At 39.3% G+C, this 24,932-nt stretch overlaps 1 protein-coding gene across 22 annotated transcripts in view; it reads right to left on the bottom strand.

Moving 5' to 3' along the window:
* The window catches only part of adgrl3.1 (adhesion G protein-coupled receptor L3.1), a 682,401-nt gene that overhangs the window by 42,608 nt on the left and 614,861 nt on the right, over window positions 1-24,932 (bottom strand). For 13 of the 22 annotated variants that reach the window (XM_043717822.1, XM_043717936.1, XM_043717949.1 and 10 more), the window contains 3 exons: window positions 17,760-17,801; window positions 8,854-9,022; window positions 1,782-1,907 (listed from right to left, as the gene is read on the bottom strand). In XM_043717822.1, coding sequence (XP_043573757.1) covers window positions 1,782-1,907; window positions 8,854-9,022; window positions 17,760-17,801 — 337 coding nt within the window. The remainder of the gene's footprint in view (window positions 1-1,781; window positions 1,908-8,853; window positions 9,023-17,759; window positions 17,802-24,932) is intronic. The other 9 variants (XM_043717941.1, XM_043717957.1, XM_043717882.1 and 6 more) reach the window with 1 other exon arrangement.

The raw sequence follows: 24,932 nt of genomic DNA, 5'->3' as shown, positions 1-24,932 counted from the left end.
GAGGGGAGACTAGACAAGCATATGAGATTGAAAAGAATAGAGGGTTATATTGGTAGATCTAACAGTGAAATGAGAGAAGAAGGCTAAGTGGAGCACAAACACCAGCATGGGCCCATTGGATTGAATGATCTGTTTGTCACATAATCCTATTTCACCCCATGCACACATCAAACCTTATTAAGTTTGTCCTAAATTTTGTTCATTATTTAACCATTTGTTAGCAAAGGAGTAGAGTAACTTGAATGGGACCCTGAGAAATATTGATGAGTGATTATGACTTGTGCACAGGAACTTCCAGCATTCATCTGGACATCATGACCACTTAACAGATGACCCCATGACTTGAGAATAACATGGCATTTGAGCTGGAGAAAATGAACAGCAGTGCAGCCAAGTACCTCAGTGGTTAATATAAACAAACAGAATCTTAAGGTAGACAGAGTCAATTACAGAAACACATGGAGCACATCTGATAATGATTTGATAATTTTGATTACAATATATTCACAGGCAGAAAAAAGATAATGAGGCACGACTTCTCTGTAACTGGACAGGTTCCTCTGCTGTCCACTTGTTATTGTATAGGATATACATACGCTTTAGCCCACTCATTTTGCTTGGACATGAAGATTTGGTACAGGTGAAGACAAAGAGTAATAGAAGGTATCATGCACAGGACATCCTGCAATGTGATTAATAATGGGACAGATTTTATGAGGAGTGGCAAACTCTTGCAGATTGCCATCAGGGATCCCTCATAAATGTGGAACAGTACTTCTATTCTGACACTTTGCAGAGCTGTCGGGGGAAGGTGAATTACACCCCCTTCTCACAGCAGTCAGCTGCCATGTTCTCAAATTTAAAGATCTAGAATCACTCTGATTGCTGCTGCCAAATGGTAAGTACATAATTTGTGTGCGATGCTATGGTATTTGGAGGGTAAGATGCCAGACTGGTACTGTACCAGCTATGTAGGGTGCTGGTGGGAAAGGTGTAGGGCAAGGGATGTAATTTTTAAGGTGGATCTAGGTAGGTGGGAGAAAACAGTGCGTTGTCAGGTGTGAAAGAGGCTTTGGGCTTCAGGTGTTGGAGGATGCAGAGACATATCGAGTCTGGACTGAGGTGAGAAAAGGGTTTGAATCCAGAGCAAGTGAGGGAGGGGAAGTATCATGTCCTGAGCAGGGGAAGAATAGGATAAGATGTGGAGTGGGGGAAGAAGAGAGGTCCTGGGAATGTCAAGTCATTGTTGGAGCGATGTACATGATCTGGATGGATGGATATGTAGTTTGGGGTTTAAGAGGAATGGAGTCAGTTAAAAACTTATTCAGGAGTTTATACATTTAATAGTCTTAACTTTTCCTGCATAACTATTTTATCTGAGTTCATTAGAGCACTCTGAGTTCTTAGATGGAGATTTTCAGAGGATTCTAGGTGTCGAGGTATCACCCAGAGGGATGTTCAATTTCTGAGACAGTTCCTTCAGAATTTGCGAAGATATATTTTCAGAGTTTCCGTGTACAACTCCCATTGATGCTATAATAATGACTCTCTGACCAATGTGGAAAAGTGGAAAATCCAGGCCATTCTGTCCAATAATAGAAGGGTCCAATTTGAAGGGAATTTTGTTTTCTTTCTCACAGTAGATTATCAGGATATACTTTCCAGAAACCTTCCAGAGGGAGAACAACATTAGGGAATAACAGAGAACCCTTTTCAGGAGTTACTGCAAGTAAATAAACTTTGGATGAGGTGAATTTCCATTTTATAAATCATTCACTTACTTGAGAGCCTGTAGAATATCGCCCAGGAGTTCGAGCACCAGACGTTTTTGCTGAACCGAGGGAGCTTTCTGTGCTTCTTTTACTGCAGCAGTGGGCACGAAAGCATTTGCCATATTCTTTTCTCACCTAGGTGGTTAAAAATAATAACATTGATTAAAAAAAATGGTAGTGGTACGGCTCAAATAGCGCACCAAATCTTGGAAAGCTATTTCACGCATCAATGGTTTTCATTGAATTATTAGACATTCCTACTTGTTGTAAATTTAACCAGCACTTTATTTTTGATGAAGATCAAAAAAGGGAATAGTTGCTGCTGGGTCAAGCCTCAGAAAAATCAAAACATTAAATCAAAAAGGATCACAGATGATTATAAGCGATTTCGATTGATTATTGGAACTCTGTGTCTAAGGCATAACTTGCTGCAGAGATAACACAGAACCTTCATTATATTTCTTCATCACTGTGCAGTTCCCATTGGTTAGTAGATGCTGTATGATAAAATGTGTGGATATCACATGCTGAGTTCAGTTGGATTTCTCTCCAGTGTCATTTGCACAGCCTGACCTTTTATATTTAGATTGATGCTTGGCTGTTTGGAGACAACAGTCTAATTGAAAGATTTTTGCTGTTCCAATTCATGATTATCAGAATTCCAAGATTATAGACTGGTGATTACTCCCAGTTAATGGTTTCTAAGTTTAGTGCTTCACATTAGTTGGGTGTTCTTGTCAGCAAAGGCTGTCAACAATCATTAGGCTTCACAATTTGGAAATACAATGATGCTTACAGACAGCTGTAGTATGAATGTGATGTTTTCAAATGATTACCAATAATTCTAGGCCATTATGCATGTTGCAAACCAATGCTAAAATGGTAAATTTCTGGAGCATAAATTCATCAATGTCACCATTTATTATTATAATACATTAGGTCTATGCAAAACCCACCACCACCTTTCTGCCAAAAGTAAATGAATCCAACCAAAAATTCAGGATTTTAAAATAAAGTATTAAGTATTTCTTGAATCGGTCAACAATAGATGAAAATTAATTAAAAGCAAATTACTGCAGATGCTGGAATCTGAAACCAAAAGAGAAAATGCTGGAAAATCTCAGCAGGTCTGGCAGCATCTGTAAGGAGAGAAAAGAGCGATGTTTCGAGTCTAACTGACCCTTTGTCAAAGCTAAAAAAAGGGGAGAAACAGGGAGGTATTTATACGAGGCTGAGAGAAAGTGAGTCATGGCTCCAGAAGCAAAGGTAGCAATAAAGAGCCTAGTATAAATACCTTCCTATTTCTCCCTTTTTTTTTTAGCTTTGACAAAGGGTCAGTTAGACTCAAAATGTCAGTTCCTTTCTCTCCTTACAGATGCTGCCAGACCTGCTGAGATTTTCCAGCATTTTCTCTTTTGGGATGAGAATTAATTAGTGTACTGAAGTCACTTCTTCCATTACCATCCTATTTAGGTTTCTCCATCTGTTGGAGTAAAATACATTATTGTTGTTTAGACCTTGATAAAGGAATTGCTTTGTTTCTGATTCAGTTGTGTCAGTATTAGACTAATATCAGTATCCCACTCACATTTGGATGGGTACTGTTCACTAACCAGGCATTAAATGCTGAGATGGTAGTCTTGATAATGAAAACCTTAATATAAAAATATTTTAAAGGTGGGTCATGAAAAATTCAAATGATAGAGAAATGACAACTTCCTTTCGCAGCTAGTTTCACTGCACGCTTGTCAATGGGAAGAAAGATTAATGACACACTGTTTTGGAAAGAAATGGTCTTTGTAGTTTGTGTCAATAACAATTTCATGTTTTGCCTTGCTAGAGGGCACCAGGTATTTTTTCCTGTCAATTTCCACTAGTCCATTCTGTATTTTATAGTCGTTGATAGGCATTTTTCTCTTCCATTTCTTTGCTGTAGTGGTTCCCATTCCATAGCTTTGGTCAACACTGATGATTACCGTACCAAGGAACCTGTGCAGAGTAGGCAAAATGCCTTGGGATTTCTTCAACTTTATTCATATCTTTCACCACTTAAAAAGTCCATATACAGTTTGCATATTTCAAGATTGGACAATAAATCTTTGGCAAGCTGATATTAATGTTGCAATACTAAACATTCTTCCATAGAAATCCAAGAATCCTGTTAGCTATGGATGTTATCTACTGTATGTGTAATTCCCCATGAAAGTTTTGTTAAGAGGAACCCTCAAGTACTGCTGCATATCTAAAATCATTGAATCTGTACAGTGTGAAAGTAGGTCATTCAGCCCATCAAGTCCATACCAACCAACTGAGGAGTGTCCCACCTAGTTCCACCCCCTATCCTAGTAACCCTGCATTTACCTTGGCTAACCCCCCCCCACCTAACCTGCACATGATGGGAAATTTAGCATGATCAATCCACCTAACCTGCACGTCTTTAGGCTGTGGGAGGAAACCCGTGCAGATATGGGGAGAATATGCAAGTTCCCCAAGGACACCCAAAGGTGGAATCAAACCCAGGTCCTTGGCACTGTGAGACAGCTGTGCTAACCACTGAGTCACTGTGCCATTCTATCTGTTGGCAAATCTGATTATAGAAGTTAAAGCTATATGTTGGTGGAACCTGCTTATGGTGTTTATTGACATAACATCTCCCATCTCCCACCGGTCCTAAGACTTTTGCAATTCCAGAAGATCATGTTGTAATGAATTAATATGATCATGAGTTTTCTGTAATGCATAAACCATGCAGTCATCTGCAAACAGGAACAACATACTTCATAAACCAGAGATGGTGGTAAGCAGATGGCTCGATGAAATTACAGAGCAGCTCAAATCCTTTAACAACCAGAAGTCCACGTGCACATTTTCTCACACTCTCACACATGCGCACTCAGGCTGAAAATGTTAATCCTTTCCTCTCCTAGCCTAACAGAACAGAAGGCAATTGCACAATGTCTATCAACTTCTCTTTTACTCAGATCAACAACTGCAGATTATGACAGCTGTACTATTGTTAATAGCCTTAAAGCAGACTGTGCACTTTGAACATATTTTCACACTGAGCATTATTGGAATATGGAATCTTCATGACCAGCTTGAATTTTAAAACTTGACTTAATTATTTGAAAAATCAAAGGGGAAGAGGACTGAGAAATGAAATCAGGTCATTTTGGAACAAAACATTACAATGAAATTTACCAATGGAAAATCCTCTCTTCATTACAAACTGATCTCATCTGTCAGATAGGAAGCTTAATCCTTACAAGAATGGCTTTCCTGCTCTTTGTTTAGTTCAACTAATAACGTTTGACTACAAACATACAAACCCACAGGAGGCAAAGCATTGCTTATATCTCATTCTTTAGCTTACACTTGCTGCATTTTGGTTTTTAAGTCTGTCACTCAAATGAAAAATATTTAACTTTGTTAGGGGTAAAAATTGGGTCCAAACTTGTACAAAACTAACTTAAGTGCTGCCTGACTGCTGAAACTTCCTGAATTCAAGTTTGAAACCAAATTCAGTTTGTTTACATTGAGATGTTATTAACTCATGAGTTTGGTCATCAGGAACTCAGTAATGTTTATTAATACAAGAAATCTCAGTTTTGTGTTCACCTGAATTGTGTAAAACATCCAGCTAAATAACTGCATTTCATGTTGGTCCATGGGCTATGTTTAAGCAAACAAGTATTTTCAGTTTTATATAACATAAGAGTAAAGTAATGCAATTTAAAAGTCCACTATTTTGGTGAGAGCAATTTAAAGTGTTAAATTAATAGCATCACACAGGAACCATACTGAGGCATAAATAAAGCACATAACATGCAAAATGTGAATATTGAGCTGTACAAGTACTAATATGCTAAATTAGGCTAGTGACACAGCAGTGTGTGCTTGTCTCCTAATACCTTAATGCATTAGATCCTTAAAGGCGGTTCCCTCCCAGGGCGACTCCTGCCGGTCAAAAATATGCAGCCCATTTTAGAGCCACTGGCTTGATGGACACTAAAAGACTTTCCAGACCTGATCGCTGTGAGCACTTTTCTTGATTTTATGGATTGGGAGATGTCATACATGGGGGTGGGTGCTGAAACCTGTTATATTTCATATTTACAAATGAAATATTACCATTTGCATAAAACACTGACCATGAAACCATATCCTCACTTGAGTTAGTGTCTTCATGATAAAGAGAACAAGGGAAAACCAATTCATATGCTTCAACAATTTCCAAGACAGTTCTATGTTTAGAAGAATATGGGGAATGACGAGAATTGTGATTATTACTGCATAACTCCTGCAGTTCAAGAAATACAACTGTCCAATCTAGGACATTGCATTATAAATAACAGGCTGATGTAGGGAGAGACGTTCCATTGACTGGGTTAGACATCTAACCCACAGTATGTTGAATAGACTCTCATTGAAGAATGACTGCCAGAATGAGCAATTTGCTAGCATTTACAGAACATTTTCAGACTGCATGTAGGGACAAATGCATGATTAGTTTTCACGTATGTATGGGAAGAGTAACACCTAGCTCCTATTTGAAACACATTCTCGTTAATACTTCCCTATTTGATTACATTTCATCTGATGCCTTTGTATTTACACTATGAATAATGTGGTACACAGCCAAGGATGTGCTGCTGACTTGAAATGAAATCAATTGAGGCAGACAAGATGGTTACATCTGCTAACCTTTCAAGTAATAAACTGTAGTACCTTTATTACCATGCAAAATTATCAAATTATTGATCAGGCTGTGACTTATGGTACGCTAGATGATTTAGCACGTAAGAACCTGTGGAGAGTTTTCAAATATTAAAACATAAGTGGCTTGTTTTTATAGAGAATAAAGATAAAAAATGATCTAATTCCTCACCCTCACAACTCTGTATTCTTTTCCAAGTTGAACCTTTTGAGATACCTCTGCTGCAATAATTCTGGCCTCTTGCCAATTCCCAGTTACAACCATTTCACCATTGGTGTCTGTGCCTTCAGTTCCTCAGTCCCTACCATTGGAATTTCATCCAATTGCTCCAAGCACAAACCCTCTCTTATTGTGTTTTCCTCCTTTCTAAAATCATAGTTCATTGATCAAGCATTTGGCTAACTGGCCCAATATGAGTCAGTCTCATACCCGATCACATAGTGACCATGTGAAATGCCTTGGGATATTTTGCTATGTTATAGAGTGTTATGCAAATAGAATTGTTATGATAATATTGGATTTCCCTAATCACAATACAACCTGGCTCAAGAGTGGACTATGTGGAGGAGAAATGTTTGTGCTTTTTTGTTGGGTATGGCGGGGAGTGGGGGTGGAGAGCAGGGGGATCATCCCATGATCCCTGTCTGTAAGTGCATTTTATTTTATTGAGTGAGGCAACAGGATTTGAACCTGAATTTGTTTAAACAGGTAAAAATCTTCACAGGTTTTGATAGAAACTGGTGATTTTTTTTGCAAACAGGTAAATTACTCAAAGTCGAGAAAGGCAATGTGTTCTCATTAATAAAGAAATCATTACCTCCCAATTATCAGTACTGAATTAGGAGTGACAAGTACTAGGTGGAAAGTTAAATGATGGGAAGCTTAACACTGATAGAAAGTGTGCTATTACATATCTGTTACCCATGAATCATCTGTGGTGCCCTCGTTTCAGCTGAGGAAAGGATTTCGGAGTTTATGTTATATGATTTCAACTCAAGTAATACTATGATCTGGGCAGAAGGAAAGGAAATAGAGCAAATAATTGTGGAAAATGGGACAATCTTTTATGCTGATTCTAAATTTCATTTGCACAAAGCAATCTAAGCCCCTAAAACTGAGTACTCACTCCAAGGATGCGACAGAGAGTTTCTGCCCAGCAAGTCTGTTTAGGAGCATTTATCACAATATGCCAAAATGGCATACAGGTACCCCTGATAACATTAATCCATTGTTAATTACCTGCATCTGCAGTGACTAAGTGTTAATTGAAACTATGCTCAGATCTGTTTCTCATAGTGCTGCTACAATTACTTTAAATTCAATTTAAATCAGTTCAAATTCAGTCAATTGATCTGTCCTTGGTACATAGGACCCGTAACCAGCAGTCAATTTAAAATTATTGATTGATAGTTCTTCAGCTCCAGCGATTACCTGAACAAATTCTCAGCTTAAATTATTTTAAATTTGGCTATCTTAAGGCTCCACTGACCATATTCAAGTTAATAATCAATTATAATCGATAACACAGATGCTGAAACAGGAGACCTTTTTTGTTTCAGCTTATGCTGAAGTGTTTGAGTTAAAACGAGGGTTTAACTGTAAAACTGGTGCAGTGTCCATCAAATTCCAGGCATGTTTTGACAAGTGCTTATCGAATGGAAACTCTGCATATTCCATTTATTGTCACACTTTGCGAGGGGTTCCAAAGCCATCTCTGAAGTAAGTACAAGAATTATTGTTGGCATGTCCTATCTGTTGATTTTAATGTAGTGGTATTTCAAACCAACCAAAGATTTCAGTTGATCATATGGAGGATAGATCAAAAATGCAAAATGACAACATGTCCTAGAGTTGTAAATTCTTTTGGTGTGTGAAGAATCTTCTAACCTCAGTGTGATCTTTCATTTACAACTTCCACCTCCTTATAACACCTCTGTATAGAAACCAATCTTCTGCGACAGCAACTTCACATCGTAATGATCTCATTAAGATTACAAAATACTTCGGAACAGACAATCTTCATGCTGACACATACACATTAAATCATTAATAGAAAATTGATTACTCTGCAATTACTATTTCCTGATTTCAAGAGGTCAGAGTTCGAATAATAAGCACTTATATCTGAAAAGACAATTTAAGGGTAGTTAAAGAAGAATAAAGGCTAATGGGTTGTAGATAAATTAATGAACTCTGACAATTCTTCCCCGGTCTCCCTGTTGAACAATAAAGTGACTGACTTGTGGTATATTGTAACACATTAGAATCACTATAATGAAGATCACGAGGTGTCAGCAAATCTTTTGTTCCCCTGCCCCAAAACACAAGACTTAGGAATATGTTTCTTTGACACACAAAACTAACCTTCTTCTGGAGGACACAGTGGAAAATGAATATAAACATTCCCTGCAGTGAGTTGAAAATGGTGAAGAGATATGCCATGATAACAGTGCTTTCATTAATGAACATAAGTCCAAAAGCCCAAGTTAGTCCAAGGAGGCAAAGGAGAGCTATGGCCCCTATGACCCATGATCTGCAAAGAATGGAAAAAAAATGTCATTCAACATGATTGCACACTTTCCTTTCTAAGAAATGCCTACTTTCACGAATTTTGATTATTTTATTATGAGTTTCAATTCTATAAAAAAAATTTAAAGTCTGAAATCTATGACATTTTTCCCCCACAGTTAATGCTTAATTGTATGTGGAACATTTAATCATGAGTTGCAATAAATCAATATGTATTTTTTGATCCAGAACAAATTAATTTTTCCTTACACAATGGTACAAGACTTGAACAAAGAAGTGATACTTTAACATATTTAGCTTTGCAAGCTACTGGTGTGAAACAAAATGGCAGCAAATAAATCCAGGAATCACAGTAAACTTAATAATCATTAATAGTACATGAATCACTTTTTAGATGTAGCTTTCAGGTAATAAGGCTCATCATTCAAACATGGTTTCATGAATTTAGGTCAGAGTTTGTCAATCATAAAACCATCTTTATGGAACACATCTCTCTTCCTTTACACAGTGACACCACCCAACACTCTCCCCAGAAACACAGGGCAGTTTAAAAACAAGTCAAAAGAAATCTAAAAGGGGAATGAAGTGGAAAAAAAGAAAAAAAACCTGGAAATTGATCTATGGTCAGCAGTGAAATTAAAAAATGTCACAGCAATGTAGAGTAAAGTTCATTCCTGCATGAAATGTGAAAGACAACAAAGGAGAAGGCTCTTCATCAGAAGAACAAACTGAATTATTCATCCAGTCAGCATTCTCTGGAACACTGATACTTCTTCCACAAGCTGCACATTTTGAGAGAACTGATCTCATGCTTGAGAACATCATTGCTTCTACTGTCTCAATATAGATTGCAAAAATTGCAATTGAATTTGTAAACTTTCAATTTTTCATACTTGATTACTGCTCAGAAATGTACATATTTACCTTAAATGCATCTTCTTCAGTGTGATTCAATTTTGCAACATGATAAGCAGAACAAAATACATTTCTGAGCTGTATGTAAAAACACCACAAGATTTTAACAAAGAATTTAAATACTTTGCTGCTTAGCATCATTCACAGCAGTAAATGCAAGCAGCTCAGCAGGCTTTAGTAGTTTTGTAATGTAACCGTATTCAGGTGTATATAGAGATATGTTGAAATGAGAAGGTAAAATCCAAACTGCTGATCCCTTCTAGCCCTGTTGAAAGGTCGGCATTAACCCAAGGGATCCTTAAAGGGATTTGGATGGGTTTCTCTGATTTACTGCATTTATAAAATAGGTTTGCAGAGCATCCTTAATAGTCCACTTCTTACAAGAGCAACAGATATATGAATATGTTGGAAGGCAACTTAAAGGAATCAATCCTGGGTTGCTAAGCAGCTCAGCAAATGTGAATATGTAAATAAATGTACTGGTTCTCTACACAGTTTGCTCTTCCGTCTCTATGCAAATAACAAAAGCTACAATGAAGGAAAATATTACAGAGGGGGCCAAGTTTCAGTACATCTCAAAAGGCCACACAACATGATGTTTGTAAGCCATTCAGACCATTCTTACTTGATGAAGGGCCTGTTATCCTCATAGCTAAAGAATGCATGGATACAAAGACAAAAACACCAACATTAGAAAATAATGGTCCCAGCTGCAAATAATAAAAAAGGAAGTTGAATAAACAGAACAAAATTCTTTCCAACCGCTCCACACCACCCAAGCAAATTGGCACACACTACCAGGAAGCAGCTCCTCTTCACGATTAGATTATTTATTAGTAATGATTACAATCAGCAGCATGACTGCTGAGTCTTCCTTTAGCCACCCCAAAGGAAAAGGGCTGTGGGCAGGCTGGAAAATGGATTATGAATCTGAGGAGTTTTGAAGTATTTCAAGAAACAGGATTTAATAATCTCCTGCCAGTCAACTAACTCATTCAATCTTTCTCTATCAGCTTTGGTATTTTCACCATATATTTACTGCCAGTTAAGGACTCTGCTTAAGTGTGGCCTTAATGGAAGATCCTGGGTTTCAAACTTGTTCCAGACAACAAATGAAGTACTAGTTTTTGAGTTGACATTAGGCAGGATGCTCTCCATTGGCAGGGGTGATAAATATCCACTTACCATGCGAATTGTGGGAATCCTTAAAATCTACCCATAATACAAGGCCAAATACATTATTGTCTGTTACAGAATATAACTAAGACCATGGGAAGTGTTTACTTTGGGGTCTGTCAGACTGAGTTATCTCCAACTACTTTACACTATTCTACAGGAGAGTTCGAGGATAACAAATGCAATGTATTGTGCTTACATGCCACCAATGTTTTGTTATTTTGTTAGTTGCAACTTAGACTTCATTCACCACTAAGTCAGTTTCGATCAAAATGAACTGCTCCTATGCATTACAATTCTCAAACATGTTGGTAAACTTTCTTCAACATGTCATCAGCAGCAATGACAGGCTCTCCATAAAGAAGGTATATGAATCAGTCACTAATAAACAACAAAGTAGTAAAAAAAACTCACAAAGGCCCTTTTACAGGGTTATATAAATCTGCAATGTCTGCCACCTAGAAGTGCAAAGGCAGCAGATCCATGGGAACATCATCAGCTACTGCAAGGGTCAGTGCTAGCTCCAAGCTGTTCACAAGCTATATTAATTATTTTATAGTGTGACCAAAATCATCTTTCCAACTATGTTGATGACACTAAACTAGGTGGAAACATAAACTGCTGCAAGGATGATACACTCTAAGCGAATAGGTGAAAATATGGCAATAGGTTGAAGTTATTCACTTTGCTAGAAAAGGAAACTGATCAGCAGAATATTTCTTAAATGGTGAGATGTTGGGAGTGTGTGTGTTGTTCATGAGTCACTACGTGTTAGCATGCAGATGCAACAAACAATAAAAAAGAATTAAATGTTCATCTTCATTGTAAGCAGATTTGAATATGTGAGTTAAGTAGTCTTGCTGCAGTTGTTTGCAATCGTGATAAGATTTCAGTTGGTGTTCAATTGTGGTCTCCTTATAATTGGAGGGAGAGACATGTTATTGAAAGAGTACAATCGAGGTTCACCAGAATAATCTCTGGGATGGCAGAATTGTTTTATGAGGATACTTTGAGGAAACCGGGTCTGTATTCTCCATTGTATCAACAAATGAGAGGCAATCTCACTGAAACGTACAAAGTTTTTTAATGGGCATCTCAAGGAGGATAAGATAGGTAAGATGTTTTCCAGACTGGTGAGTCTAAAACCAGGGATGTAATCTCAGGATAATTAGCACTGAGCTGAAGAGGAATTTCTTCACACAGATGGTATTGATGGACATCTGGATTAACAACATTAAGAAATATGGAGATTGTGTGAGAAAATGGTACTGAGGTAGATAATTAGACATGACTTAATTGAAACATAGATTTTTTACAGTGCAGAAGTAGGCCATTCAGCCCATCAAGTCCACACTGACCATCCGAAGAGCATCCCAACTAAATTCACCTCCCTACCAGATCTCTGGAAACCTGCATTTGTCAAGGCCAATACACCTTTGATGTGACATTTATCAAATGTTGTTTCAAAATTCAAGTACATCAATTGCTTCTCTTCTTGTTCCCGCACCTCTGATATCCCCAAAGAATTTATCCTTGATGCTCTCCAAATTCTCATCTGCGTGCTACCCCTTAACAACATTATTCCCAAACACAACCCCAAATTCCATAGGTATGTTGACAACACCCTTTTACCACTACTCTTGAGCCGTCACTGTTTCTAAATGAACAAGCTGCTCGTTCAGTAACCTACACTGAATGAGAAGAAATTCCCCTTCATTTTAGCAGGACAGAAGCCTATGTCTCCATTTCCGACTACAAACTCCACTCTCGCATCTCTCCCATTCTCTCCAATTTCCTGCAGCCCCAAACCTCTCTAGGCTATCTGTTTTCCACTAATTTCTGTCACTTGGAGATCTTAGTTTTTCATCACTCCATCGTTGCTGCCTATCCCTTCAGTTGCCTTGGTCCTAACCTCTAGGATTTGTTCCCTAAACCTCTCCAGTTCACTTTTCTCCAATTAGATGCACCTTAAATGCTACCTTTTTAACCAAGTTTTGACCAAACATCTCCCTGCACAGCTCATGTCCTGTTATGTTTTATAATGTTTCTTAAGTACAGAATTATCAACACCATTCACAATTCCTCAGATATTGAAGCAGTCTGCGTACATTAGGCAGCAAAGCCTGGACAATATAAGTTGCAAATAGCATTTGCACCACACAAATGTCAGGCAGTGGTCATCTGAACCATCTTCCCTGACATTCAATGCCTGTCAATTGCCAAATCCTCCATAATCAGCATCCTATAAGTTTCCATTGACCTGAAACTGAGCGAGATCAGCAATATAAATACTATGGCCACTAGGCCAGGTCAGAGGCTGGGAACTCTGGGGTGAATAATTCACATTCTGTCTTCTGTATATTGTAACAACTCACTCAGCGTTCTTAGACAGCACTCTCAAAATTTGTGACCTTGAGCAACTACAAGGGAAAGGGGAGCAGATGGAAAGGAGCAAGTTTTCCTCCAAGCTACTCAAAAACCTATCACCATGTCTTCAATGTCACTGAATCAAAATTCTGTAACTTCCTATTGTGGGTGTACAAACCCCAGATGATTTGTTGATACAATCGGTAAAGTGGTTTTAACTGGTAAATTCATGGATTTATTTTTGTTTTGAAAAAAAATTATATTCATTTTAAAGTTTTATTTCATGCTCAGCCCCAAAATTCATTAAAGCAGACTGAACAAAATCAGATTTATGAAGTTGGCTTCTCTAGTAAATCAAATGACTCATTCCACATCAGCACAGTGTCGAGCTGGTATTCAAAGTGTTTTATAAACAGCAAATGCACTGGTACATTTAAGCGGTCTGTAGCATTAGCCAAAAGTGGGAAAAGAGTTAATAGATTTCGAATGGTTGCAAAGATCAACTCTTAAGATGATTAAGTACGGAGAAACAACCATCACTGAATGACAAAGTGATAGGTGGAGCCAATGATAAACACGTAACATGCCAAAAAAGAGACAGAATAAAGCATTTTCAAAGCTTTACAACTCTGTCATCTTCAACAAGCCACACATTAAACAGTCAAATGTGATTGACAATTTTCTGGTTGAGCAATACTTTATGATTCCCTTGAAATAAATCAAATTTCAGAAGCTTGAAATATACTTTCTTTTTTTTGTAAATTACAGGGGAATTTGATATGTGTGACAAGATAATTGACAGGGCTACTGCAAATACATGTAACGCAATTTGGGGATAAAAATCAGAAGAACCAACCTTTCTTAATTACAGACTTTACTGGTTTTGAGATGGTATGAAAACAATTTTTTATGGATCTTTGATGATCAAATTTAAAAGTATTTGCTTCACAGTGATTGCAATTTTAAAACCTTACTCTGGGTATGTCTAATCCAAGTCCCTGTTACCAATCAGGGTTTAAGCAAAGTCAGTGATAAATTTGGTATTGTGACCACTTGAACGATGAAAAGCACCAAGGGGCATGAATACAGTTTTTTGCCTTTCTAAAATTGAACTATTGGTTGCAGGCAGCTTGTTGATTTAACACAACAGTGCCACTCTGGAGATAGTTTTCAAGCAACTGAAGTGTTGAATTAATTGCATAACTTTCAGCATCTTTTCCCCAGTTGTATCCTCACAACAGTTGTATGCTGGGCTTGTAACAACAAAATTGCAACATGCAGTAAAATCACTTTAGGCATGACACATGCATTTCTGCATCAACTTTGCGATAGTTCGACTAAAATATAAAGAAGTAATCAGCAAACAGTATTCCTGTTTTTCAAATTATTGATTTTATCAGCCATCTCATGGTTTTAAGCCAGTGTATGCAAAAGATTGGGCATTTTTAGATTGGTTCTTCAGAGTTAAAACTTCAAGAAGTTTAAGAAAAGGGACATCAGTTGATGCTGAGTAGTAATGCCTTTCAACTACTTGAAAGGGGTGAAAAGGAGTAAGGATCAAACAGCACCAGCAGTTGTGTACTCTAGCTGTGAGGAAGAAAGAACATTTGCATCAGAACAAAAGAAGCTCTGCTAAATTGACAAAATGAACAGCGCATTAACTCTAAACTCTGAACTAGGGTTGGAATGACATCGTTTATGCACCAATTATTTTGAACATATCAATTACTGTTACAAGGAAGAAAGATTAAACCCCTTCTTTGTTTGGTGACTTGGAAGAATTGTCATTTTTCAATACTTTTATGGGATAATAGTTGGACATAATATGTATTCCTGTTTATCTCTAAATTTCAATGTCATTCAGCCAATCAGCTAGTAGAAGCTAAAGCACTACCATGGCACAGTGTGTAGATAAAGGTACATAGATTAATAAAGCGTTCAATAGTGAAGAAACACTCTCAGTCTATTACACTCGTATTAGTCAGGTTCACGTCAATATTGCAAATCCTCAGCTTTCCCTGGCACTGCGTAATGATGCATTCCTCATCAGAAAACATCTTGAAATGTTCCAGACTTATTGATCAATTCATTATAGAATTTAAAGCTTCATATGAAGGAAGGAATTTTTTTTTCCATTGAAGACAAGTCAACAATGCCAGCACACTCAGGACATGCAAGTGGTGATTCTGCCAAGGATTTTCAGGCTGGTGTGCCTGATAATTGCTGGTTTGACAGGAGGATTGACAGTAGCTGCTCAATTCCACATTTGGGAATACCTTGAGTGGTAAGCCATTTCATAAAGAATTTTAATATCAAATTTTTGTGAGTGTAACCAGATATGAACTGGTTTTATATAGCGTCTTGAGACTGTGCAGTGGGGAATGGAGGGGGTGTCCTTGCGGTGGTGATGGGGAGGGGTGGGGAAGGTGGGAGGAAGAGCAGTTACGGAGCAAGTGCCAGAGGACTGAAGTGAGATAAAAAGTGATACCCTGGTACTGTGGTTCAAGAGAAGATGCAAGGAAATTCCAGAAGAGTACACGTCAGTTAGTTTAACATCAATGGTGGGTAAGCTTTTGGAAATAATAATCAGGGTAAGAACAAGTCATCAGTTGGGAAAGTTAAGTTAGTTAAGGAGATGCAGCATGGATTTCTAAGGGGCAGATGTGGCTTCACTAACTGATTTATTACCCAGTAATAGCAGAGAATGTTGATGAAGGGAATGCAATAGACACTGCCCATATTACATTTAAAGAGTGTTTGACATAATACTGTACAGCTGGTTAACAAGATTGGGGCTCAGTAGGAAGCTGTATATCAATATGGATACAAAGCTTGCTGAAATGACAGAAAATGGTTGTTTTTCAGACTGGAAGGTGGAAGTCAGTGGTGTTCACCAAAAAGTCAATGCGAGGAACACTGCATTATTTATTAAAAATACTTGAATCTCAGGAATGTGAATACCATCAAACTGTGGAGGGGCAAACAGTGAGGATGGCAGTAATTAATTGTAACAGGGCATAGAGTGATGGGCAGAAGGAGATAGACAAAGTATCGATAAGTGGAAGATAGAACTTCATACAGCTGTTGCATGATGGCAGGAGGTATAGGGAAAGACACAGTATACTTAATAGCAGAGTTTGAAAGAATGTGCACACCAGGCGGCATGGTGGCTCAGTGGTTAGCACTGCTGCCTCACAGCAGCAGGGATTTGGGTTCGATTCATCCCTTGAGCGATTGTCTGTATGGAGTTTGCACATTCTCCCCACGCCTGCGTGGGTTTCCTCCGGGTGCTCCGGTTTCCTCCCACAATCCAAAGATGTGCAGGTCAGGTGAGTTGACCGTGCTAAATTACCCATAGTTTTAGGTGCATTAGTCAGGGGTACATACACAGTAGGGGAATGGATCAGGGGGTTACTCTTTGGAAGGTTAGTGTGGACTTGTTGGGCGAAATGGCCTGTTTCCATATGGTAGGGAATCTAAAAAAATATGGAGACTGGGGGGCTCATGTGAAGTGATCCTTCAAGATGGCAGAACATATTATGAAGATTGTTAGCAAAACACCTGTGAATTCGCATGGGATAAATCATAGCATTGACTGCAAATACACACAAGATATGCTCAACTCTTGTAAAGTTCTGGTTGGGCCATAATCTCTGGGTGCCACACTTTAGGAAGCCTATTGAGGTTCTTTAAGGTGATGCAGAGGAGACCTACCAGATCAGTTCCAGGGTTAAAGGAATTTCACCACAAAATCATACTGCACAAGGTTGGAAAGAAGATTGTCTGATTAGGTGACTTATCAGAGACAAAGAACTAAGGACTATGGACAAGTGATACAAAGAGTGGGTCTTAAAAGTTTTTCTTTGGGCAGTGAGTGACAATAACCTGCAACTCAATGTGTATACATGAGAAAAGTGCAGCTGGCAATCAATGATTTCAAACGAAATTGGATCGGTTCCTGATGAAAATAAATGACATGGACGGAGTAGGGAAATGGGATTGACTGGATTGCTCACAGACAGACAGTATGGGCCAACTGGTCTGCTTTTGCATTGCAATGACTCAATAATTTGATTCAGAGTTGGCTAGGAGACTGCAAGGTGACTTGCTGAGCAGATGCTTAAGGCTTTTGTTAATAGTGCTAGAGCTATCATCAATCTCTTTAAATAGGTTCCCTGCAAGCTCATGGAGAACCAATATAATTGGTAATCACAAATCAATGGAATTATTTAAATACTGATGACTGTCATTTCAACCCTCTTCAAGAAGATACCAGCTCTTACCCTTGCCATTCCACATTAACGGAGCCATCGTAAAATCGATAGCTGAAACAAGCAAAGAGAAAAAACACAAATAGAACAGAATTGTTCACATTGATTCCCAATGAATTGATACACATTAATGAACAGTGTGAAATTAAAATAGAGCAAAAATATTGAGCATTGGAGAAAAAAAAAGGAAAGGTCACCTTGGAGAAACACTGACTAACTTTTTCTTTCAACACTTTTCAAAGCCCATTACTTTTGTGAAGTGCTTCATTTTGCTGGGTTAAAGATGGCTCAGATCAAAACTACATCTATCAGTTCGAGACAACTATATATAAATATATGGAAAAAAAAAAGATAAGTTTCAAAAAAGAGATAATGAATTCTATGGAACCGATCTTTTTTGCTGAAATGACACTCTTGTGAGAAGTTGGAGAAGTTATAATTCATAATGTATGAAAATGTCACAGCTCACTCAAAACGTTTTGTACCACTCTGCACAGATTAACATTTAAACGTATGTTTCAAGATAATGTACTGAGGCTTACCCAAGGAAATGCAGAAATTTTAGTAAGATTGACAGCATTAAAAAGCATCCACATTAAGCAAGGATACCTGTATTTGCTATCCAGGATTACAGGTGGCAGAGATGTGCATAATAGCATGGCATAGTGCCACAATACAAGTAAAAAAAAATAGAATTACTGTGCATGTTCTCCCTCTCTACAGTCTATTGGTAATTCTCCATTTCAGCATTGAGTGAAAGGGACAAAACTTCATTCCCATCATGATGTGTCGGACGACAAAGGAAATTACATTAGATCTATAGCAGCTGTTAATATCAGCTGTTAATTTTTGCCCTCCATGGTATGGCATGAGTATGACAAGGAAGTTGTGTAACATGGAAAAATGAATAAGAACAGATCTCGGTTTCGAGAAATTTGTCACTTCTCACTATCCTCTCCTTTCCCGCAAATCAGTGAAAATTCACCTCAGCCCTTCGGTACAGGACATTGGTTAGGTCACTTTTGGAATATTGCATGCAATTCTGGTCTCCTTCCTATCGGAAAGATGTTGTGAAACTTGAAAGGGTTCAGAAAAGATTTACAAGGATGTTGCCAGAGTTGGAGGATTTGAGCTATAGGGAAAGGTCGAATAGGATAGGGCTGTTTTCACTGGAGCATCGGACGCTGAAGGGTGACCTTATAGAGTTTTTCAAAACCATGAGGGCATGGATACGGTAAATAGGCAAGGTCTTTTCCCTGGGGAGTCCAGAACTAGAGGGCATAGGTTTAGGGTGAGAGGGGAAAGATATAAAAGAGACCTAAGGGGCAACTTCTTCACGCAGAGGGTGATCCGTGTATGGAATGAGCTGCCAGAGAAAGTCGTAAAGGCTAGTACAATTTCCACATTTAAAAGGCATCTGGATGGGTATATGAATAGGAAGGGTTTGTAGGGATATGAGCTGGGTGGTGGCAGGTGGGACTAGATTGGGTTGGGATATCTGGTTGGCATGGACGAGTTGGAACAAAGGGTCTGTTTCTGTGCTGTACATCTCTATGACTCCAAGACTCCAGTACTTGGAGCACAGGGACACTTGTACGGCACCTGACTGCAGAGACACTTCATGTCAAGTTTCTACATAGGATACACGTCATGGCCTGTAGACTGCTTTCTTAGCACTCAATTGCTGTGCTCTTAGTTGGGTACTGCCAGCCTTCATATACTTCACACTGGTTTCTTAGTGACACTCTCACTGACTTCAGCAGTGAATTACAAGTTGCTGGCATTTGTGTGGGTTAAATTGTTTTTTAGTGTAACGTGTTTTCAATGGTCAGTCACAGGGTCCCAAGAACCTGTGGCTTGCATTGCAAGTAAGATTAGATTAGATTTGATTCCCTACGGTATGGAAACTGGCTATTTTGGCCCAACAAGTCACGCTGACCCTCCAAAGATTAACCTACCCAGACCCATTTCCCTACCCTATATTTACCCCTGACTAGCGCACCTAACACTATGGGCAATTTAGCATGACCAATTCACCTAACCTGCACATCTGGGATTGTGGGAGGAAACCGGAGCAACCGGATAAAACTCATGCAGACACACAGAGAATGTGAAGACAGTCGCCTGAGGCTGGATTCGAACCCGGGTCCCTGGCGCTGTGAGGCAGCAGTGTTAATCACTGAACCACCATGCCAGTAGTTGAGTATAACTTATTCACAAATTACCGGTAGGTCAGTCAGGGTGGCATAGGGACGCAAGTCTAGATGATGGGCCAGTTTCTCCTGCAATGATAAAAGGAAAGGACTGAACATAATGGAAGAGCAGTTAGTGGCAATGCATAATCTTCAGAGGTGGTGAGGAGTCCCGAGTTAGTGAGTAGGAAGCACAGGTACCTGGGAGGATTAGCAGTTTAGGAGGATGAGGAGATGACAACTTTTGAGTAGCCACGATGCATGCAATGTAGAGACATGTAGTTTTCCTTGGTGGATCATGTGTACACTGGCAAAACTAGGATGAGTGGTATGAGGCAGCAAAAAGATGGTGGATATAACATCGCACGGCACAGATCCAATGAATTTCTTCCTGACCTAATCGGCATCCCGCTTCAGCCAGGAAGTAGCACTGACCTGGACTGTTGTTTGAGGCCAGGCTGATTTGACCTGGTGGTATAGAGTTCACAATAAAGCAGTTGGCCATTTTCTCCACCACCCTGTCCTCCAGCCGTACTGATAAAGGACCACAGGGTGAGGGGTATTTTCTGGCTTGCAGGTTTTAAATATGATGCCATATGCTGGAAGGTCCTGGCTGTGGCAAACACTACCACCTCTGTGGCTGCATGATTCCCTAATAAGGGCATCAAAGAGCCCAGCTGCACCATTAACAAAGTGAAGAGCTGGAGACTGCATCAGCAAAGTTATTGAGACATGGAAGCATGAACCTCACTCAATAAAACTCCAAATGAAAATGGGAAAACACGACACATGTTTCAGTCAGTTACAGCTGCAATATGATACAGCAAATATTCAATTTGACTACCACATAACTAACCCTTTCAACATTTTGAATAAAAGTAAACAGCCTCGGAAACTACCATTCTGAGTAAAATTCAAACCCCTAAAAGACAAGTATCTGTTTCACCAACTGCATTGTACCACTTCAGACTAATGGAACTCTTTTTCCAAAGAAGCATGGATAGCGGGAGAAAACTACCGGATAATGAAGCATTAGAAGTGCTCAAACTAAGGTCCGAGTCAAAAAATACTGTTTCCAAACAAACACATTGGCAAGGCACCTATAATAATTTTGAATGAAAAGCTTGTTTTTTTCACAATGGATACCTTTCATATCTTTGTAAATTTTCAGATCTTCCCATATCTATGTTAATCTCACACTTGATGAAAGCTTTCACTGAGCAAAAAAAACAGACTGATTGCAGTAGATCGATAAGCGTTAAAAGGCTATGGGTGTTAAATTTGTCCTAATAAATAATTTATTTGCTTGAAAATGAACACAGTTCTGAAAGTGCAACAAATAAAACAAAGGATGAAAACGGCAATTGGCCCAGAAACTTTTCAATGTCATGTTCATATGAAGAGTGGGCTCCAATTTTCAATTAGCAACATTTTTTGTAAAAATGCTGAATTCTTAAGGCATCCAAGTGCAACTTTTTAACAGTTATGTTCAATTCTATTAAAGCAGACTGCTTTTTCCTTCTCTCAAATGATTGTGCACCAAGAACAATTAGCAATCAAATATTCATTTTCAACCCTGTGCCCTGGCATACATACTCAATAGGTTACAGTCTGGTTACAGCATTGTCTTGATAAATATTAACTCCCAGAAGAAACAACATTTAATCAAATCTATATGCCTATCAATAAGACCAGAACAAGTAAAGAGATGCAATGATGACATCTTTCAGGATCACATACATACTTGATCAAAACTTCACAGATCACCATACAAGGCTAAATAATTGTTTGGAGAGCCTCAGTAAGCTGTGATGAACAAGAAGCATTCTGCAGTTGAAAATACAAGTCATCTCCACACATAGATGCAGGCATGCACAATGATAAGTGCTTCAGTTTTCTGAGTATTACTCCCCTTCTCATTGCACTCTTGAAGGTGGGCATATGCTTCCTTGAGAGACTGGATGGCAAGTGGCCAGGGAAGCATAAACTGTGGAATCTTTCCCTGTGCCCATTTGCCCCCAGTGCAATTTCATACATAGTGGGGACAGGCATCAGATGGCCTGCTCACTCATCAGCCATTTAACAGTCACTCAAGGGCTGCTTCCTGCCACTGCTGCAATTCCTGTGGTGCTCACTGGTCAGGCTGGTGGTGAGCAAGGTGCCAGGTAAGTACATCCTTTACAGGCATCCTGTGCCTATCAGATAATAAGTTTGCTCTTCACTAACCTCCCATTTGCCCTCTATTTCCCTACCTCTGCAGCATTCACCTCAACCTTGGCCTGTTTACAGCAACATCTCTATCCTCTTCAACAATGTCTGCCGTATATGCCTTCAGTGATACCTCTCTGCCTTTGTACCTCTGTATCTAGTTTTGGTGACAGTCACTTTTGAGCTCTGGACACAGTCCAAGCATTGGCCAACACTCCAAACACTAGCCTAACTTTTACTGGCTAGCAGCTCTTGGATTGTTACAAATGTCTCACATTTGTAACAATCTGAATGGCCCCGATGACCCATTAAATGGCTGTGGGATAAGGGTGCCAAAGTGATTAGATTAGATTACTTAGTGTGGAAACAGGCCCTTCGGCCCAACAAGTCCACACAGACCCGCCGAAGCGCAACCCAACCAGACCTATTCCCCTACATTTACCCCCTCACCTAACACTACGGGCAATTTAACTTGGCCAATTCACCTAACCTGCACATTTTTGGACTGTGGGAGGAAACCGGAGCACCCGGAGGAAACCCACGCAGACACAGGGAGAACGTGCAAACTCCACAGAGGGTCGCCTGAGGCGGGAATTGAACCCGGATCTCTGGAGCTGTGAGGCAGCAGTGCTAACCACTGTGCCACCGTGCCGCCCACAAAGTGGGGTGAGCTAATGTACTCCTAATATGTATGTAGGGGGTGGGGGATTATGGATGTAATGACATGAGGAGAACACAGCTGAGCACGAAACTCCACCCATTGTTTCCCTGAAGGTTCAGAGAATTCATCACTGGGACACAGACAAATTGTTTCCCTTTAACCTTTTACATACGAGCTGAAGTCTGAAGCTTTGCAGCACACTGGTTAAAAAAAAACCTTCCTCCAGATATTTAAATTGGTGGAACAGAGTTGAATGACTCCTTATATCACATTCCATTCAAATTTGAAAGGTCTAGATTTCCATTGGACATCCAAATAAATTCCAAAAGGAAATGAACTGGGACTTGAAAGATGATAACTATTAATGTTGGCCATTCAGATTCACAATGAAGAATTATTATTTCAAAAGGGATTCAGTATGGGCTAACCAAAGAAATAAAACAAAAACTTCTTCCCAACCTTTATTTGATGCAACATTACAGGCTGAGAAACAAACAGAGGAAAATCATTTAAAGATTAAAAAAAAATGCTTAAAACTCAGCAAGTCTGGCAGCATTTGTGGAGAGAGAAACAGAGTTAATGTATTAGCTCAGTGACCTACATCAGAACTGATTTTCCTTTTGCAAAAGAATTCAACTCTGCTTTCCTTTTCTTTTGTTGCCATTTCCAAAATATCAGAAATTTAATTGCACACATTTGTTACTTTTCTTAGATGGGTCCTGAACATTGAAATGAAAACATTTCAAACATCATATTTTAATACAAAGCCAAGTCACCATGTTTCCTGATGACTATTCTTCCAAAGATACTTTGGGGAAAATCATACTCTCACAATGTCAAATGCTGATCAAATGTTCCAAATTATAGATCAAGAAACTTGCCTGATCCACCAGTTTTGTTAAAAGCAAGCTAAAGTAAAACTTGCTGCATACCTGAGTGGAATTTGCTCCAAAATTTAGATGGTATTGACATCTTGAATGAAACACAAGAATACAGAGAGCACCCACACGTATTCACAGACACCTCTTCACCCAGCACCTTCTTTGTTCTTTTCTAAGGTCTTTGTCAAGCAGTTGAAAAGTTTGAGAGCACTTTGTATTGTACACTGCTTTAAGTGTACTGGGTACAGGCAGTGAGGATTAATCGCAGATTTTCCAACTCTGGAATTTAAACCCACGCTTAACTGATGATATGGACGCTCCTTTTGTGTATTAATTATAACGGCTCTCTGAAGCTTGGACAACAGTAACTTAGTGCTTACTAGCCCAAAACTCTCCGAATAGAAATCAAAAAGTGTGGTGCTGGTAAAGCATTCCTGCTGAAGAGCTTATGCTTGAAACGTCAACTCTCCTGGTCCTCAGGTGCTGCCTGACCAGTTCTCCTTGGCTCTGTAGTTGGTCATGCGAAATGTTGAATAAGGGTGCAGGGTGAGAGTGGGTTAGTATTGAAGGCTGCCTTAAACATTACTCACTATGAAGATATCAGATAGATACATCATAAGAGGACAGCTTAGTAATTTGTACGAGTAGGAGAAAGTGTGGACTGCAGATGCTGGAGATCAGAGCTGAAAATATGTTGCTGGAAAAGCGCAGCAGGTCAGACAGCATCCAAGGAACAGGAGAATCGACGTTTCGGTCAGTGGAAGGGTTCAGTCAGTCGAAGGAGGGTGTCAGTGGAAGGGTTCAGTCAGTCGAAGGAGGATGTCAGTGGAAGGGTTCAGTCAGTCGAAGGAGGGTGTCAGTGGAAGGGTTCAGTCAGTCGAAGGAGGGTGTCAGTGGAAGGGTTCCTCTGACACCCTCCTTCGACTGACTGAACTAGTCCTCACCCTGAACAACTTCTCTTTCCAATCCTCCCACTTCCTCCAAACCAAAGGAGTAGCCATGGGCACCCGCATGTGCCCCAGCTATGCCTGCCTCTTTGTCGGATATGTGGAACAGTCCATCTTCTGCAGCTACACTGGCACCATCCCTCACCTTTTCCTCCGCTACATCGATGACTGTATCGGCGCTGCCTCGTGCTCCCACGAGGAGGTTGACCAGTTCATCCACTTTACCAACACCTTCCACCCCGACCGTCTCAGACTCCTCCCTCCCCTTCCTAGACCTTTCCATTTCTATCTCGGGC

The sequence above is a fragment of the Chiloscyllium plagiosum genome, chromosome 2, assembly GCF_004010195.1.
Source record: "Chiloscyllium plagiosum isolate BGI_BamShark_2017 chromosome 2, ASM401019v2, whole genome shotgun sequence".
Classification (NCBI taxonomy): Eukaryota; Metazoa; Chordata; class Chondrichthyes; order Orectolobiformes; family Hemiscylliidae; genus Chiloscyllium; species Chiloscyllium plagiosum.
This window is presented reverse-complemented; position numbering and strand designations above follow the sequence as displayed.